The sequence below is a fragment of the Argopecten irradians genome, chromosome 1 (assembly GCF_041381155.1).
Source record: "Argopecten irradians isolate NY chromosome 1, Ai_NY, whole genome shotgun sequence".
Classification (NCBI taxonomy): domain Eukaryota; kingdom Metazoa; phylum Mollusca; class Bivalvia; order Pectinida; family Pectinidae; genus Argopecten; species Argopecten irradians.
The window spans coordinates 32,021,615-32,041,261 of record NC_091134.1 but is presented as its reverse complement, the minus strand read 5'-3'; the positions used below and the strand labels follow the sequence as shown (position 1 = coordinate 32,041,261).

Sequence of the window (19,647 nt, the reverse complement as noted above, 5' to 3'; positions counted from 1 at the left end):
AGTTATTGAATGGAAACAGCCAAAAATGGGGATTTTCGTTATTCAAAGGGCCATAACTCTGCCAAATAGAGTCCAATTAAAGTCCTGATTGAACTTGGCCAAGGCCCTGAAGTGTGGTAATATTTGCAAGAGTTATTGAACGGAAACAGCCAAAAATGGTGATTTTTGTTATTCAAAGGGCCTTAACTCCTCCAGATAGGGTCCTATGAAAGTGTCAAGCGAACTCATTTGAGCCCTTGACACATTTAATCATGTGACAAAGTTACAAAAAATCGCTTAAGATTTGTGGCAGTTATTGCATGGAAACTAAGCGTTACAGACAGACAAACAGACCTAAGTTAATATCCCCCGTTTCGGTGAAAGCGGGGGATAAAAATTATTGTTGATTGTGAAATTCAGAAAAAAAATTTAGTCCTTAGTCAAAAATACAAATTCTGTTTAAAGGCCCTAGACCTTTCAGAAGCACAAATCATACGTTTCTTAAAAACAATTGTAACATAATACAATTGATATTGATGGAATAAAACGGGGTTACAAAACCAAACAAAAGCTAAATTCTCTGCATAATCTATGTTAAAAGTGAAGATTGATTTGGCTGTTTTGCCGTCTAGTGCAGTGATAGTCAACTATTAACATAGTTGACATTTTATTTATTTTATTTGAACTGTTAAGAAGGTGATGATAAGTGTTATATTACCGTTAAGCTAATAACTTTTACAACTCTACAGATCTTGTTTTACTTTCGGATTTAGAAAATTAACTGCCCTTACGAAAGGTAATGGACCTTTAATACTGTAATATGGGGAATGGAGAGATGGTTCTTTTTTTTTTTTTTTAATTTTTCTTATTTCTTATGAATAATAAGGAACTTATAACCTCAACAATATTAAACAATTACCTGTGTTCCGGTATACATAGTTGGTTGATTTTATTATGATAAGATGTTTTTGGGGGGTCACTTATAATTACTGGAGATTTGACCTAATTGAGATTGCTGGATACAATGATGTTATTGTTTCCTGGCCAGTGACAATAGTAACCTAGTGACCTGTAATTTTCTACTGTAAGGTTATTGTAGCTATAACCATGTATTGTCAATATCTAAATGACCACTGTATAAGCATTACAAAATGACAATAAAATGAGAACTTTAAATAAACGGCTGTAAGGGTGAAGCTCTTAATATAGGAATATTTAATCCTTACTCTGAAACCTATGCACCTCTATACCAATATATGATGTATTGACAATATCTCATAAATCTCATTTCCTTCCTAAACCCTTCCTAAACCTTAAACCCCCTCACTTAACCTCCCCCCTAATTTTCACCTCCTTACTTTGATCAAAATACTATCCATCCCACCCCAACCACTTACCCTCATCACCCATCAATCCCATCCCAGCCTTCATATCCTATTTTATGACTCCTACATCTTATCTGTTCCTCTGTCACCATCTCCTCAATCCTGTCCTGACCTCATATACACCCTCTGATTCCTACTTCTGCTTTGTCCCCTCCCTCATCCCCTTCCCTCACCAGGGTCACCCCCTCAATCCTGTCCTGACCTCATACACCCTCTGATTCCTACTTCTGCTTTGTCCCCTCCCTCATCCCCTTCCCTCACCATCCCCTCAATCCTGTCCTGACCTCATATACACCCTCTGATTCCTACTTCTGCTTTGTCCCCTCCCTCATCCCCTTCCCTCACCGGGGTCACCCCCTCAATCCTGTCCTGACCTCATATACACCCTCTGATTCCTACTTCTGCTTTGTCCCCTCCCTCATCCCCTTCCCTCACCGGGGTCACCCCCTCAATCCTGTCCTGACCTCATAAACCCTCTGATTCCTACTTCTGCTTTGTCCCCTCCCTCATCCCCTTCCCTCACCGGGGTCACCCCCTCAATCCTGTCCTGACCTCATATACACCCTCTGATTCCTACTTCTGCTTTGTCCCCTCCCTCATCCCCTTCCCTCACCAGGGTCACCCCCTCAATCCTGTCCTGACCTCATATACACCCTCTGATTCCTACTTCTGCTTTGTCCCCTCCCTCATCCCCTTCCCTCACAGGGGTCACCCCCTCAATCCTGTCCTGACCTCATATACACCCTCTGATTTCTACTTCTGCTTTGTCCCCTCCCTCATCCCCTTCCCTCACCACCTTCCCTCACCACACCCCCTCAATCCTGTCCTGACCTCATATATACCCTCTGATTCCTACTTCTGCTTTGTCCCCTCCCTCATCCCCTTCCCTCACCGGGGTCACCCCCTCAATCCTGTCCTGACCTCATATACACCCTCTGATTCCTACTTCTGCTTTGTTCCCTCCCTCATCCTTCCCTCACCGGGGTCACCCCCTCAATCCTGTCCTGACCTCATATACCCTCTTGATTCCTACTTCTGCTTTGTCCCCTCCCTTATCTCCTTCCCTCACCACCCCTCAATCCTGTCCTGACCCTGGCTCATATTCTCACTTCTGACTAACTCATACTTCTTTTTTTGGCCCCCTCCCACAAACCACTCCCTCACCACTCCCCAATCCTGACCTGACCCTCATATCATCCCCTCTGACTCCTACTTCTTTTTTGTCCCCTTCCTCATCCTGGTCCCACCTCACTCCCTCAATCCTGTCATGACCCCTATCCTCCCCTCTAACTCCTACATCTCCTCTATCCCCTTCCACATCCCCTTCCTTCATCACTCCCCTCAATCCTGTCCTGACCCCTATCCTCCCCTCTAACTCCTATATCTCCTCTATCCCCTTCCACATCCCCTTCCTTCATCACTCCCCTCAATCCTGTCCTGACCCCTATCCTCCCCTCTAACTCCTACATCTCCTCTATCCCCTTCCACATCCCCTTCCTTCATCACTCCCCTCAATCCTGTCCTGACCCCTATCCTCCCCTCTAACTCCTATATCTCCTCTATCCCCTTCCACATCCCCTTCCTTCATCACTCCCTCAATCCTGTCCTGACCCCTATCCTCCCTCTAACTCCTACATCTCCTCTACCCTTCCACATCCCTTCCTTCATCACTCCCCTCAATCCTGTCCTGCCCCTATCCTCCCCTTTAACTCCTACATCTCCTCTATCCCCTTCCACATCCCCTTCCTTCATCACTCCCTCAATCCTGTCCTGACCCCTATCTCCCCTCTACTCCTACCTCTCTATCCCCTTCCACATCCTCCTCACACTCCCTCATCCTGTCCTGACCCCTATATCCCTCTATCCCCTTCCACATCCCCTTCCTTCATCACTCCCCTCAATCCTGTCCTGACCCCTATCCTCCCCTCTAACTCCTACATCTCCTCTATCCCCTTCCACATCCCCTTCCTTCATCACTCCCCTCAATCCTGTCCTGACCCCTATCCTCCCCTCTAACTCCTACATCTCCTCTATCCCCTTCCACATCCCCTTCCTTCAACACACCCCTCAATCCTGTCCTGACCCCTATCTTCCCCTCTAACTCCTATTTCTCCTCTATCCCCTTCCACATCCCCTTCCTTCATCACTCCCCTCAATCCTGTCCTGACCCCTATCCTCCCCTCTAACTCCTACATCTCCTCTATCCCCCTTCCACATCCCCTTCCTTCATCACTCCCCTCAATCCTGTCCTGACCCCTATCCTCCCCTCTAACTCCTACATCTCCTCTATCCCCTTCCACATCCCCTTCCTTCATCACTCCCCTCAATCCTGTCCTGACCCCCTATCCTCCCCTCTAACTCCTACATCTCCTCTATCCCCTTCCACATCCCCTTCCTTCATCACTCCCCTCAATCCTGTCCTGACCCCTATCCTCCCCTCTAACTCCTACATCTCCTCTATCCCCTTCCACATCCCCTTCCTTCATTACTCCCCTCAATCCTGTCCTGACCCCTATCCTCCCCTCTAACTCCTACATCTCCTCTATCCCCTTCCACATCCCCTTCCTTCATCACTCCCCTCAATCCTGTCCTGACCCCTATCCTCCCCTCTAACTCCTACATCTCCTCTATCCCCTTCCACATCCCCTTCCTTCATCACTCCCCTCAATCCTGTCCTGACCCCTATCCTCCCCTCTAACTCCTATATCTCCTCTATCCCCTTCCACATCCCCTTCCTTCATCACTCCCCTCAATCCTGTCCTGACCCCTATCCTCCCCTCTAACTCCTACATCTCCTCTATCCCCTTCCACATCCCCTTCCTTCATCACTCCCCTCAATCCTGTCCTGACCCCTATCCTCCCCTCTAACTCCTACATCTCCTCTATCCCCTTCCACATCCCCTTCCTTCATCACTCCCCTCAATCCTGTCCTGACCCCTATCCTCCCCTCTAACTCCTACATCTCCTCTATCCCCTTCCACATCCCCTTCCTTCATCACTCCCCTCAATCCTGTCCTGACCCCTATCCTCCCCTTTAACTCCTACATCTCCTCTATCCCCTTCCACATCCCCTTCCTTCATCACTCCCTCAATCCTGTCCTGACCCCTATCCTCCCCTCTAACTCCTACATCTCCTCTATCCCCTTCCACATCCCCTTCCTTCATCACTCCCCTCAATCCTGTCCTGACCCCTATCCTCCCCTCTAACTCCTACATCTCCTCTATCCCCTTCCACATCCCCTTCCTTCATCACTCCCCTCAATCCTGTCCTGACCCCTATCCTCCCCTCTAACTCCTACATCTCCTCTATCCCCTTCCACATCCCCTTAATTCATCACTCCCCTCAATCCTATCCTGACCCCTATCCTCCCCTCTAACTCCTACATCTCCTCTATCCCCTTCCACATCCCCTTCCTTCATCACTCCCCTCAATCCTGTCCTGACCCCTATCCTCCCCTCTAACTCCTACATCTCCTCTATCCCCTTCCACATCCCCTTCCTTCATCACTCCCCTCAATCCTGTCCTGACCCCTATCCTCCCCTCTAACTCCTACATCTCCTCTATCCCCTTCCACATCCCCTTCCTTCATCACTCCCCTCAATCCTGTCCTGACCCCTATCCTCCCCTCTAACTCCTATATCTCCTCTATCCCCTTCCACATCCCCTTCCTTCATCACTCCCCTCAATCCTGTCCTGACCCCTATCCTCCCCTCTAACTCCTACATCTCCTCTATCCCCTTCCACATCCCCTTAATTCATCACTCCCCTCAATCCTGTCCTGACCCCTATCCTCCCCTCTAACTCCTACATCTCCTCTATCCCCTTCCACATCCCCTTCCTTCATCACTCCCCTCAATCCTGTCCTGACCCCTATCCTCCCCTCTAACTCCTACATCTCCTCTATCCCCTTCCACATCCCCTTCCTTCATCACTCCCCTCAATCCTGTCCTGACCCCTATCCTCCCCTCTAACTCCTACATCTCCTCTATCCCCTTCCACATCCCCTTCCTTCATCACTCCCCTCAATCCTGTCCTGACCCCTATCCTCCCCTCTAACTCCTACATCTCCTCTATCCCCTTCCACATCCCCTTCCTTCATCACTCCCCTCAATCCTGTCCTGACCCCTATCCTCCCCTCTAACTCCTATATCTCCTCTATCCCCTTCCACATCCCCTTCCTTCATCACTCCCCTCAATCCTGTCCTGACCCCTATCCTCCCCTCTAACTCCTATATCTCCTCTATCCCCTTCCACATCCCCTTCCTTCATCACTCCCCTCAATCCTGTCCTGACCCCTATCCTCCCCTCTAACTCCTATATCTCTCCTCTATCCCCTTCCACATCCCCTTCCTTCATCACTCCCCTCAATCCTGTCCTGACCCCTATCCTCCCCTCTAACTCCTACATCTCCTCTATCCCCTTCCACATCCCCTTCCTTCATCACTCCCCTCAATCCTGTCCTGACCCCTATCCTCCCCTCTAACTCCTACATCTCCTCTATCCCCTTCCACATCCCCTTCCTTCATCACTCCCCTCAATCCTGTCCTGACCCCTATCCTCCCCTCTAACTCCTATATCTCCTCTATCCCCTTCCACATCTCCTTCCTTCATCACTCCTCCCCTCAATCCTGTCCTGACCCCTATCCTCCCCTCTAACTCCTATATCTCCTCTATCCCCTTCCACATCTCCTTCCTTCATCACTCCCCTCAATCCTGTCCTGACCCCTATCCTCCCCTCTAACTCCTACATCTCCTCTATCCCCTTCCACATCTCCTTCCTTCATCACTCCCCTCAATCCTGTCCTGACCCCTATCCTCCCCTCTAACTCCTATATCTCCTCTATCCCCTTCCACATCCCTTCCTTCATCACTCCCCTCTCAATCCTGTCCTGACCCCTATCCTCCCCTCTAAACTCCTACATCTCCTCTATCCCTTCCACATCCCCTTCCTCATCATCTCCCCTCAATCCTGTCCTGACCCCTATCCTCCCCTCTAATCCTAATCTCCTCTATCCCTTCCACATCCCTTCCTTCATCACTCCCTCATCCTGTCCTGACCCCTATCCTCCCCTCTAACTCCTATATCTCCTCTATCCCCTTCCACATCCCCTTCCTTCATCACTCCCCTCAATCCTGTCCTGACCCCTATCCTCCCCTCTAACTCCTACATCTCCTCTATCCCCTTCCACATCCCTTCCTTCATCACTCCCCTCAATCCTGTCCTGACCCCTATCCTCCCCTCTAACTCCTACATCTCCTCTATCCCCTTCCACATCTCCTTCCTTCATCACTCCCCTCAATCCTGTCCTGACCCCTATCCTCCCCTCTAACTCCTACATCTCCTCTATCCCCTTCCACATCCCCTTCCTTCATCATCTCCCCTCAATCCTGTCCTGACCCTATCCTCCCCTCTAACTCCTACATCTCCTCTATCCCCTTCCACATCCCCTTCCTTCATCACTCCCCTCAATCCTGTCCTGACCCCTATCCTCCCCTCTAACTCCTAATCTCCTCTATCCCCTTCCACATCCCTTCCTTCATCACTCCCCTCAATCCTGTCCTGACCCCTATCCTCCCCTCTAACTCCTATATCTCCTCTATCCCCTTCCACATCTCCTTCCTTCATCACTCCCCTCAATCCTGTCCTGACCCCTATCCTCCCCTCTAACTCCTACATCTCCTCTATCCCTTCCACATCTCCCTTCATCATCACCCTCTCAATCCTGTCCTGACCCCTCATCCTACCCCCTCTAACTCCTACATCTCCTCTATCTCCTTCCACATCTCCTTCCTTCATCACTCCCCTCAATCCTGTCCTGACCCCTATCCTCCCCTCTAACTCCTATATCTCCTCTATCCCCTTCCACATCCCCTTCCTTCATCACTCCCCTCAATCCTGTCATGACCCCTATCCTCCCCTCTAACTCCTATATCTCCTCTATCCCCTTCCACATCCCCTTCCTTCATCACTCCTCTCAATCCCATTCCCTCCATCCGAATTCCCTTAACCCATTCCGTCCCTCGCAATCTTACTCCCCTCTTCTCCCTTCATCGTCCCTCCTCCCAAAGATTGTATCCCCTTCCCTTCTCCCTAACTCCTAAACCGCACACCTTCTTAACTCCTAAATCTTAAAGATAAATCTTTATGATAATCTTAGCAATCAAACTTCAATGTTTAAAAGACATTACTGGTGCACTTTAACAACTCGGTGAACAATATTTATAACATTTTCTGATGCTTTTCGCATCTGCTCCCCGAATAACCACACAAAACATGAAAACTATTGTTATTTATGGTGCACTCAGAAATATAAAGGAAAACAGATCATTAATTTTGCCACAATAACACGAACAGTAAATATTGAATTTTGTTTCTCTGCCAGAAGACACCAGAGAAACTGGAGATAAAGATAGTAATGGTATTTATAGGGAAAAAGTAAACAATATTACTCCTACAGATATGAAACACACCAGATGTTTGAAATCGACTGACTTTCTCTCTCCTTCTACCAGCAGGCATGCAGGTATTGGAGAATTATTGGGCAGTCCAAACAAAATCTACCAAGAATCCCATTGCTAATTTGGAACCTTGTCAAATACACTGCTGATTTACAATTTATTCTCTGCCATACCAAATTTCAAAACAGACAACTCTCAGCTTGATAGGGTGTGTATAATCTGTCCTTCAAAGACTATAAATAACATTGTATAACACAATTTGTATTTTTATTTACAATCATATTTATATATATATACTATATAGGGAACAGCATAAGGAATACTTAACCAACTTTGAAACAATTAGATAATTTAGTCTATCATCCATATATATATAGAGAAGCCAGAAAATTTGAGGGCTTAACTTTATTTTTCAAAACTAATTATTTTTTAATTGTAAAAAAGTGTTTTAAAAGATTGTGCCAAGTAACTGTTAAATTAAGCACATAAAGAATGAAATTTCAATAAGCTTGCCTCGAAAAAAATAACAAATGAAATGTTTTAAAATTTCTTTTTAAATACGGTACTTTAATGTATGTAACAATATCACAAAGTAGGAAGAGTTATCTCCCATCACTCATTTTCTTCACATCAAACTGACTACTAAGAGAAACCAGCTGTAAGTTGTTACACTGTCAAACTAAAAACTATTGGCAATAACATTTTGATTTAGATAAGATATAAAAACTTTCGTACATATAAATTTTAAACCTATTTCAACTGAAAATCTGCTTCAAATCATCATAAAAATGTGTGTTTAAATATGTGATATGATGTAGTCACTTGTCTCTATTCTGGCCTAGGTATGCGTTATATTACACAATGTAGTGCTAGGTTGAGTTCAGAATACAGTAGAGGTAAAATATGACTCGTTGTGAATCTCCTAGACTGGTCACCAGACTCTAAGTTGTTGATAAGACTTTCTCAGCTAGGTCTTTACTAGATTATCTCCCCCTAGTTTGAAACTTAGAATCAGATATCTAGTAGAGACAAAAAATTTCAAGTCAGTTTTTAGAGATGTTTTCAATATTCTAGAGACTGGTTGCCAGTCTATGAATGTCCCAGAATCCTGAATACTTTACCTAGTTACAGTTCACTGGTACTGTATCAATGGGGACAACCTACGTCACCGGAAGTGATATCGGACACACAAAAACAATGAAAAAACGCCCGCTTCAAGATGAAAATCGGCTGAAATTATGACATAAAAGCAATGCATCTTCTTAACCTATCGTGCGTCAAAGACAGTGTATTGTTAGAGACTCTGTGAAATTATTAGATGTCGTCAAACTAGCTCAGATTATGCAAACACCTCGACACAATATTTTTTGACAGCAGGGATATCGGTCACATTATATTCACTAAAACGTTATAAATTGCAAATAAATAAATTTTGCTGCCACAAAACTGTCCCGTTTACTAATATGTAATATATGACTGTTGGAAGAAAATATTTCATTCATTATATCTGCTAGTGGAGAATCATATACGGTGCTTAATTAGAAGTTATGAAAGTGATATCGGTCACACTTAGAACTTTAGGGATGACGGTCACATCCAAAGTTACGAAAACTGTGGATAAGACGCCAAAATACTTTTATTGAATTTATCTGATCTTGAAAGACGACTTTTGAACCCCCTATCAGCAAATGGTTAATGAGCTATTGAAATCGCTTTTCGTCTATTGCTCATCATCAGTCTGTCTTTTTTTTCACAGCGTGGCTATTGGTCACATTTTATTCACCGAAAATATGTCAAGTGTAATTTTTTTAACTTTACTGTTATTTACTGACATAAAATACCTTATATTTCAAATAGTAGCTATAGTTCATTTTATCCGCTACAAAAGTGACATACATGTATAACCTAGTTGACGTTTTGTTGTTTTTAAAAAGGATGTCGTTCACAGGGTAACGGTAACATCCAAAGATTTTGAAATGCTTTGTCGCTTCGTAAAGATTGCTGAAATATTGCAGCGTTGTTTTCCCTAACTAATCATTTAAGTAAAGAGGAAATACTACCGAGATACATGATACATCATTAGCTATTATCGTAACAATTTTTTTGCTGAATACTTTGGTATTCGTACACTGTATATTGTTTAGTTTTTGTCTATACATGTATTTGTACACACCCTTTGTTCTTGCATTGTCTTTGCGTATAATTTAAAAACTTCGCAGTGACAATATACAAGAAACTACATAAAACTTAAAGATGTAAAGGCATCCGATGTAAACAAAAGGAAAAGCACACTGATCTATAAGCTACAGAAATACGTGAATACATGATAGACAGGATCACTGAGGGTTTTTAGCTGATAGCGTTAGTACAGTTCTACATGTCAGTTCACTAATAATTTCTCCACAGATTTAACACACAATAACGATTGAAAAGGTACTTAGAATATATCTTAACAACAATAGCACAAATGATCATATGCAAACAAATTATAAAAGCAAATCAGTTGATAACAGGAGGGCCAAGAGATATCGTGACGTTTACCATTGGATTTACAAATCGGTCAATTTAACATGTTGGTCCAATATCTTTAGCGCTTCATGTTGAATTAACAGATGTCCAGTTGGCATTCATACTCCCCTAATTGTCAACTGAATGCAATTTAATGAATACATTTTCATTTGATAACACTTGTATGATAACATCCCAAGATATTTGTATCTATAAAGAAAAAAAATCAATATCGTCAAGGACGAAACAGCCATTTTCTGTGATCGATGGCACAAAAATTATGACATCAAATAAAAATAAGCGGAGAGCAGATCATGCACCCCTGAATGTCAAATGCGCTTGGTAGGTATACATATTAGGGTTGCAGTGAAAAAGTAAATATATGTATATGAATGCTATAAAGCACCGTGGTAGTCAAATAATTTCAAGATAGCCAAATATTCATTATTTTGTAATCTTATCTGTCTCAAAAATGAGCATTAATAAATACAATCCTATGTTAAAAATGATTATCAAAATATATCTATATCGAACAAAATATTTGATAATTGTATGTCTACATGGTAACGAACTTGAAGTTGTCGACTACCGCGTTTTCCCATTGGTGCATTATGCACAACAAGAGTAAAGAGAGAGATACCTGTAGTACTTAAAAAATTCCAGAAAGGTTCATTAAGTATTAAGCTCACATGTTTAATTTGAACCATAGCAACAAGTTCATCTATTAGAATCAAGAAAGATGACTTTCTAAAGATGAAATTTAAAAAAAGATCCTTAATATTCTCTGGTAAATACATGTAGCGGTATCGAAATAAATCGATTTCAGTACTTTCAGAGAAATAACAGAAATTAAAGACGGACGGATGACGAGCAATGGGTGGAGGCTATTTTCATAGCTCGCCAACCATTTGCTGATGGTGGGTTAAAAAGATCAATTCAATAAAAGTATTTTGACGGGGTATCCATTGGAGTTGCATGAATGCGTAAATAACGACTACATGTACAATGCTGTAATATTCAATTTTCGTAACTTTGGATGTGACCGTTACCCCTATAGTTCTAAGTGTGACCGATATCACTTTCATAATTTCTAATTAAGCACCGTCTATGTTTCTCCACTAGCAGATATAATGAAGGAAATATTTTCTTTCGACAGTCATATATTACATATTAGTAAACGGGACGGTTTTGTGACAGCAACATCTATTTATTTACAACTTTTAACAGTTTATTGAATAAAATGTGACCGATATCCCTGCTGTCGAAAAATATTGTGTCGAGGTGTTTGCATTATCTGAGCTAGTTTGACGATATTTAATAGCTTCATATAATCTCTAACAATACACTGTCTTTGACGCGCGATAGGTTTAGAAGATGCATTGCTGTTATGTCATAATTTCAGCCGATTTTCATCTTGAAGCGGGCGTTTTTTCATTGTTTTTGTGTGTCCGATATCACTTCCGATGACGTAGGTTGTCCCCATTGTGTATGATTAGGGGTTGGATTTACATAGTTTTATCTGAGGTCATTTAAGGATGACCTCCCATGCATACAATGTGTAGTGTCAGCCGTTATTTGAGACCATTTTTAGATGTTTTTTCTGAAACAGACTATAGTCATCTTGCTTTTAGTTTCGTATTTTTCTGAAACTTACTATAACCAACTTACGTTTTGAAGTCAAGTAAGTGTTGAAATTACATAATTATGAAGAAATGTATGCACCAGAAGTATCAAACATTGGTTAAATATGTCTGTTTCACGGAATTTTGGCATTTCATGCTAGCCTGTTTGTTTACCATGCGTACACAAAATGGCGGACGGTGCTTTCGATCGCTACTTTCGTTTTGTGGCAGATGGGAATTACCGACAAGAGCACACAATAAAATGCTTAGAAATGATAACATTCCTGTTATTTAGGAACCTTTATCATAGATATACAGTAAGTAATCATAAAACCTATATAGACATCGCTAAAATGTTGTTGCCAGTTAGTCTTCATCCATACACGTGTGTGGGGCATTCAAGTGACACGTTTTATTTTGAATATGGCGTTCTCGCTATTTCTATGTGTAAACACTTGGCAAAGAGGTCCTAAGTTGTCCAATGCAACAAATTTAGTGCTTATAAAAGCTGATCGGATATCTGTTAAGCATCAGATTGATGTGAAACAGTATTTTTTTAGCGTCCGCAAAGACAAATCGTCACAATCTGGCACAAAAATTGTCTGAAATTAGTTGATTTTTTCATTAATTCATTGTAACCTAGGGGAACTCTAGTCCATTTAAAGGCCCATTACCTTTCCAAAACAAAAAATAAAGGTTTTTTAAAAATAATAATATAAAAAGTAATTGTATATCGATGGCCTAAGATAAGGTTACAACACCAAAAATTATACAAGTTTTCCTGAGTAATCTATGTTTACAGTGAAAATTTGCTGTTTCACTGTTTTGGTGCAGTGAAAATCAACTAACGCACGGTATTAAAGGCCCACTACCTTTCCGAAACGGCTTTTAATTTTTAAAATGGGAATGTAAAACAAGATCGATAATTTTGTAGAGTCCTAAAAATTATTAACTTACCGTTAATACTACATTTATCATCACCTTCTGAACGATTTGATTAAAATAAATAAAATGTTTATTTTCATAACGCGGGTCGTATTATGTTTCCCGCCGTCGTCCTAAATACCGCGCGGTAGTTGACTATCACTGCGCCAGACGGCAAAACAGCGAATTGACTCTCCACTGTTTTCATATATTACGCAGGCAATCTTGAATATGTTTGGTGTCGTAACCTTATTTTAGATCATCGGTATGCATTTTCTGGTGTTATTAATGTTTTTTAAGAAACATTTATATTTTGCTCCGGAAAGGTAATGGGCCTTTAAGGACGACCTATATCATGAAAATTAACATTTAACTTATTTTTATTGAATTGCTTAGGAGGTATTAATAAGTCTAGTATTGACGTTAATTTAATAACTTTAGCTACTTTACAAAATTATCAATCTCGTTTTACATTCCCATTTTAAAACTCAAAATCCGTTTCGGAAAGGTAGTGGACCTTTAAAGTGTTATTCCAAAGAAGTGTATCTCTGGATCTGTATTATAATTAGAATTCCCAATAACTCAGAGAGTCCATTTACACACAACACATAAGTATAATTTGTATATAAAACAACTGAAATATTTTGCAAGTAATTTAAACATATGTTTTTTTTTATCTATTCCTCCAAGTTACGGAAAATTCAAATAATCAGATACACATCAGTAGTCCCACTCGTTTTATATGCTGAGCATTTTATCATCAGTAGAAACCTATATTTTTATCAACTGTGATGGTACTTGACCAAGAACAAAATCAAGAGCCTTCTATATAGGAAAATATGATTGAGAAATTCAGAAATAGAAGAAATATTTCTACTCACCAACTCTGTTCTGCCATCTTTCAAGTGCATAACAGCATACAGTAATTTAGGTGGTCGTTTCTTCTGTGGCTTAACGGATAAAGAGTGTTCAGAAGACTCAGATGATGATCGTGATGACCTTGACGAAGATCGGGATGACCTTGGTGATCTTCTAGCCCAACCTCTTGACAATGGAGGAGGTGTAAGCTTGCCATGGTTTGAGGACTTGCTGGCTGGTGGACTATTTTCAGTAGGAAGGGAAGCCCTCTTTTTCCACTTTGGCAATCTCACGTTGAGGAAACTGCCAAGGGCATCCAGGGACCATCGTCTGTTGAAGTTTGGCAGTTGTTGTGGTAGCTCACCCAAGGAGTCGTCAGATTCCAACATCGTGCTTAACATTCACCATCAAGGGACAGACATTTTGAAAATCCAAACCTGCAAGATGAATCCAAATTTAACAAACCGTTCCATGCAATCATCATCATTAATATCTAATTTATGAAAATGGATATCAATTTATTCCTGTATGAATGAAATGAATTTTCATTAAGATATTCTAAAACTTTTACGTCATACAAGAATATAATTGAAATTTATTAAAGCAAGTATCTAAACTGTGTACCGTATAGGCATGGAAAGAACTTTTATAGATGCAATATTGAGAAATTTTCATCAGGCCTACCCATACTGTAACAGGGTCTTCAGAACAGTAGAAGTATTGTATGCATGTATTATCAAAAATTCCCAATATTTAAAATGCTCAACCACCGACAGAGAATAAACTATGCCCATTATTTGAACAATAACTGATGTATAATCGTGTTTACATGTGTCTAATTAACACAAAAATGCATATGAAATAATTCATTTTACTTTTGCATTTGGTGCATGCACTATTAGTACTTAATTGCATAAAGGACGTCATGCGACAGCATTTTTTCGGGATGCAATAAATTATTTTTTCATATTTTTATCTTGAAGTAAAATTGGAAACTCAAACTATTCAATGGTGGTAATTGTGTAAACTAAGTAACTTTTTTAACTGGAGAAAAATACTTAATTGTTTGCTACCGTTTTTCCTAGTGAAAAAAAACTATTTGTCAGCGGTGGAGCATCATTCAACTTCTCAACGACATAATTTCTGTGACATGCTTAGTGTCTTTTATAAGAGTATGAGGTATTGATGTCTATGTAAACAAATTAAACACCAAGCATAAATATTTACAAACTAACCCATCGTTTTTCTTGGGATGCAGACACGTACGAGACTACATCCATTTTTGTCTGTTTATCAGATTTCGCCAACCATCTAGGTCGCTAGTGGTCAAACGGTATGCCTTCTGGTCATTTCTAGATCTGTCGTCTGCCAAGGCAAACAGACACGTTTCAGGGTGGACACCTTTATGTACTCGTCTACGGTACATGTGGCCTCTGCGACAGCCATATGCATCTTTCTAGTGTTTGTCTCAGTCGCAGGTTGTATCACATGACTGTCACGTGATAAACCATGTGCGCGCAACACATTATCGCGCTTTTGCTTGATACAGCAGCTGGGAAGGGGAAACATATATATATCTAAGATATCTAATGCAACCAAAATAACATAATTATCTCGTATCTATTTAACAACATTTCATATTAAAGTGAATAGTCGGGCAAAGAAAACCAGTCTAAATGCGTTCATTGGCCTTCCAAAAGTTCTCACATATTAATACGACGGTCAAGTTCTGCTTAGTTTCCCAGTTCTGACCATTAAAGTTAAGAAAAGTTGAAAGCATTGAAAGCGAGGCTGCGTGGAAATGTAACCACGGACATAGTGAGCCGGGAGGACGTTTTAGAATTTCCATACTTTAAATTAATTTCTTCGTACACAGACAGATTTTGACGAGAGATTTTATTTTTCCATTTCATAAGAAATTATACTGGATACATTCACACCATTTTTACCGACTTTAGCCATCCTTGCCCGACTGTTCATATTAAATCTTATATCTTTTTATGATTATATTAACGAAACAAAAAACCAACGCAGAGATTGATTAAATCAAGGATATAGATATACAAGTACAAATGTATGTAAGTGAGTACGTACGTCCTTGAAAAAGAGTTTTCTATATATTTTATCAGAAATATAATATTACATATTTTCTGATTTTATCCAATATTCGTGACCTTGAGCCATTGACATCCGCCTTTGTAGGCGATGAAAAAGTCGGAAACACACTTTGACCCTTCAGGAGTCGGCTTTTATTGGGGTATTAAAAAGTGCAGTTTTTTTAACGAATTCATCAGAACACGCTAGGAGTAGAGCGGGCCGAGATCTATAGATCTCTGACTTTTCAAACGAGGAAACCTCTTTTTCTCTGGTACTGGTAGCTGTAATCAAGGATTTATCCTTGCTGTAATTTATCCTAAATAAATAACGATGGTCTGACGAACAGTTTGTTTGTTTTTACAGACTTCCGTGTCGTGTTGCCCTAGTGGGTTACAGTCTGATGTTGTTGTAATAATACTGTGTGGTGATGCTATCTCGGTGGTATCTAAGATCGACATGTCTCTAGGATGTGTATCATATACATGGCGGTGCTTCCTATAGGACGTCCGGTTATATAGCTTACTATTTATGTACATATCTTATAGTAAACATCACAAGGACATGGGGAAAATTTCTTAGTAGGTCTTCTGTGAAACATTTTCTTTAATCAAAATACACGTTTTATTGTTAATCATGTACGTATAGAGCATTCACACGTTGTAGGGAAAGGTTTTTTAAAAAGTCGGTGAAATATTTGTTCTTAAGAATCGAAGTGGTAGTCATTACATATCATCGCTTTATGGTAGCTTACAAATTGGTAAAAATGTTTTCGGCTCTGATATATAGAACAAGGGCATGCATTCTATGGCACTAGATGGAAATTCGGTCAAAATCAAGACGTTACAAGGCGAAAAGTATTGTTTCCTTCTTTCCATCTATTCTAAACCCTTAAAACGTCTGAAAATGTTCGAATTACTAAGTAAAACTCGAGTACTGAATGTAGATAGTAAATATTTCTTATCCTCTGATGTGTGCCAATGTATACGAGTCGCAATAGTGTTACAGACGGAGAATGAAACAATAAGTCGAATTATTAGTAAATAAACCCATGTATATTCTGAACTAAGAAACTGATAAGGTTATCATTAATAACCATAAACCGTATTCCACAAATTCAGCTGGGCATATGCTCCTCCAGAAAACTATACTATTTAAAGTTTTGTTGGGTTTTTTTTTTGTCGTAAGAACGAACGCGATGAATATTTTATAGCTACAATATTGTAGTTCAAGACTTTTAGACAGAAAATGGTGTCGTCTTTAGAAAGGTATATAGTAGGCCGGGTACGTATATTCGCTCTAAATATTTTTAATAATTCTGATATATTTTAGAAAGTATTTAGCTTTGTTCTGACAGACATGGTGAAGTATCATATCAATTTCTTATGTCACGAGCAAAAATTAACATTGCTTAGATTTATCCAACAAGATGAAGATGTAGAATACAGTTTAATGATTTTCGCCGCCAAAATGCATACCTGTCAATCAAGTTCATCAACATACATGTATTAATGGTTTCTTGTAAAACTTGGGGGGCATGACCCATGCATGGTCAGTGAACTTTGAAACATAATTTAGTGATAACTAATTAATTGCGGTTGAATTTTCACTTACCTATTCCTACATCAATTTGAGTTGTCCAGTCACAAAGCTAACTGCCCTGTCCCTTCCTCAACTGTCCAGATAAACACTCGGTATTGTATTATCATGGATCATATAATGACATAACAGAACGTGTAAGTGTAGTCCAGTCCGCGCCATAAACTTCCAGATGCTGATATACAGTCCAGCGAGCTCTTCTCCCGCCACCTCCGGACCTAGTCGTGTCTGTAACGCTATTGTTGGGCCTGAAGGTTATTTACTTAGAACATATTCTCTATTTAAATTAACCCCTGCCATGTGCTCGTCCGGATTAAGTTAAGTGTACCGATCCAGTATTTATAGAATTTTTGTAACACATTTTTCTAGTCGCTGCATCTTTTCATGAATTCGTTCAGACAGAATATAAATAAGTAATGAGAATATTTTTGCTCTGGCAAAATTCCCTATTATTTTTTTAGGAATCTAAACAGGACCGTATGTTGAGAAAATCAGCGAAGATAAATAAAGATCGACGAATCAGATAGGTACGTGAAGTTTAGAGTGTGTATATATATATATATATAGACAGCAATGTATACCTATATATATATATATAGACAACAATGTATACCTACAGCATGTATATATAATTAACAACTAGCATGTATAGATCTACATCTTTTGATTTTTACAGCTACCTTTCAACATTTCGTGTTTTGAAATTTATTACCGTCTTCTTTTTTTATTTCTTTATTTAATAATATTATAATTAGAGGAGTTACTTGGTGTTTTTTTATGATAGACTTTCATTGTTATGTTCCATATTTCTCAAAAAAACCCACATGGGTAACCACTATAATATGAAAGCTCGGTGACCCACATACAATTTTCATGACTTTGAATTTACAGGTATGATGACCCATATCTCCATTAAAGCTAAACCGTTTTTAAACATTTAAACATGGTAATAAATGTATAGGCATGCTCTTTTATTGCACTTGTCCTGTTAAAAGGGAGACAACTCATGTTGTCCATCCAAGTGCTTGAGATTTACATGAAAATGGATTGCATCAGGTCTTCTAAACTGGCCATGCACCAGTCTTAGAATATTAATGACATCACTAAAATTTGGCTCGATAATTTTTGTTTGTCCTAAAATTCAAACTAGGGGGAGATAATCTAGAATTAGAATTCTACTGAGAAAATTTCATAAACAACTTATAGGGTCTGGTGGTCGGTCTTTTAGTTTTCAAGCATAAGCTGAGTGTCTGGTAAAGCCTTTAGAGATAGCTTGTAATCACACCTCAGTAAAACTTGTTATATTATCTAGTTCTGATGATTAACATACATTTGAGGACATTTGTACTCAGTGATCTTACTGTAGGCCATGATTTTAATAATATCGGATATATAACCAAATCATGCTACAGGCCTGAGTCCTGGGATTGAATCTTTTCATCAGGTGTGACTTGTTTCGATCTCAAATAAAGGTCAAGGTCAATTAAATAAATAAACATTGTTTGTAGCTCACCACACCGTGGCCAGCATGCTAGAGTTGGTACAAGCTAGCTGCTGGCCCTTTAAGATTGACAGGATATAATACTTGAATGGGTTTTTTTTTTCAATTTTCATCCTTGTGACCTTGAAAGTAGGTCAACATCATTTTTAGCAACAAACAATATGATTAATGCCGAAAATCATTTTAATGCCATATGTGACCTTCAGTAAAACTCAAGTTCAATGCATAAACATTGATTGTATACTTCTGTTTCAGCATACTCAGGTCCCTCTTAGTTATCGAGAAAATGAAATATATTGAAACATGCTGTCTTCTTTTTGAAGGTACTAATTGGAGTTACTTCCCTTCCTATACAAAGTGATAGTATTAAGTCAATATCTGTTTTCAAAACACAGGTTGTAGACTAGTTCCTGTGACTCGAAATAAAAGATTTGACAAGTTAAGAACATGTGTATTGGCCGAACTTTCAATTCTTTTATTTCTGAGTCACAGGAACTAGCCCACCTCCTGTGTTTCAAAGTATATCTTGATCAATATGTACTGGTCCATACACAGTTACTTCCCTTCCTACACAAAAACTTGAAAAATTGATTTGAGGAATACAACTCAATCCAACTTTGCAAGCCAAGGGTATAGTATCGACTGAATACCCTTGGCTAGCAAAGTTAATCTCAACCGAAATGAAAGTTTGAAGCTGGTCCCCAAGAGCTATGTAGA

General features: G+C 40.1%; 1 protein-coding gene across 1 annotated transcript in view; it reads right to left on the bottom strand.

Annotated features, from left to right (window-relative positions):
* Window positions 1-17,873, bottom strand: part of LOC138324407 (serine-rich adhesin for platelets-like) — a 199,287-nt gene extending 181,414 nt beyond the window's left edge. The window contains exons 1-2 of the mRNA XM_069269482.1: window positions 17,445-17,873; window positions 13,760-14,173 (exon numbers count right to left, since the gene is read on the bottom strand). Of these exons, the coding sequence (XP_069125583.1) occupies window positions 13,760-14,137 (378 nt within the window). The 5' untranslated portion in view covers window positions 14,138-14,173; window positions 17,445-17,873. The remainder of the gene's footprint in view (window positions 1-13,759; window positions 14,174-17,444) is intronic.
* Between the last annotated feature and the right edge of the window lie 1,774 nt (window positions 17,874-19,647).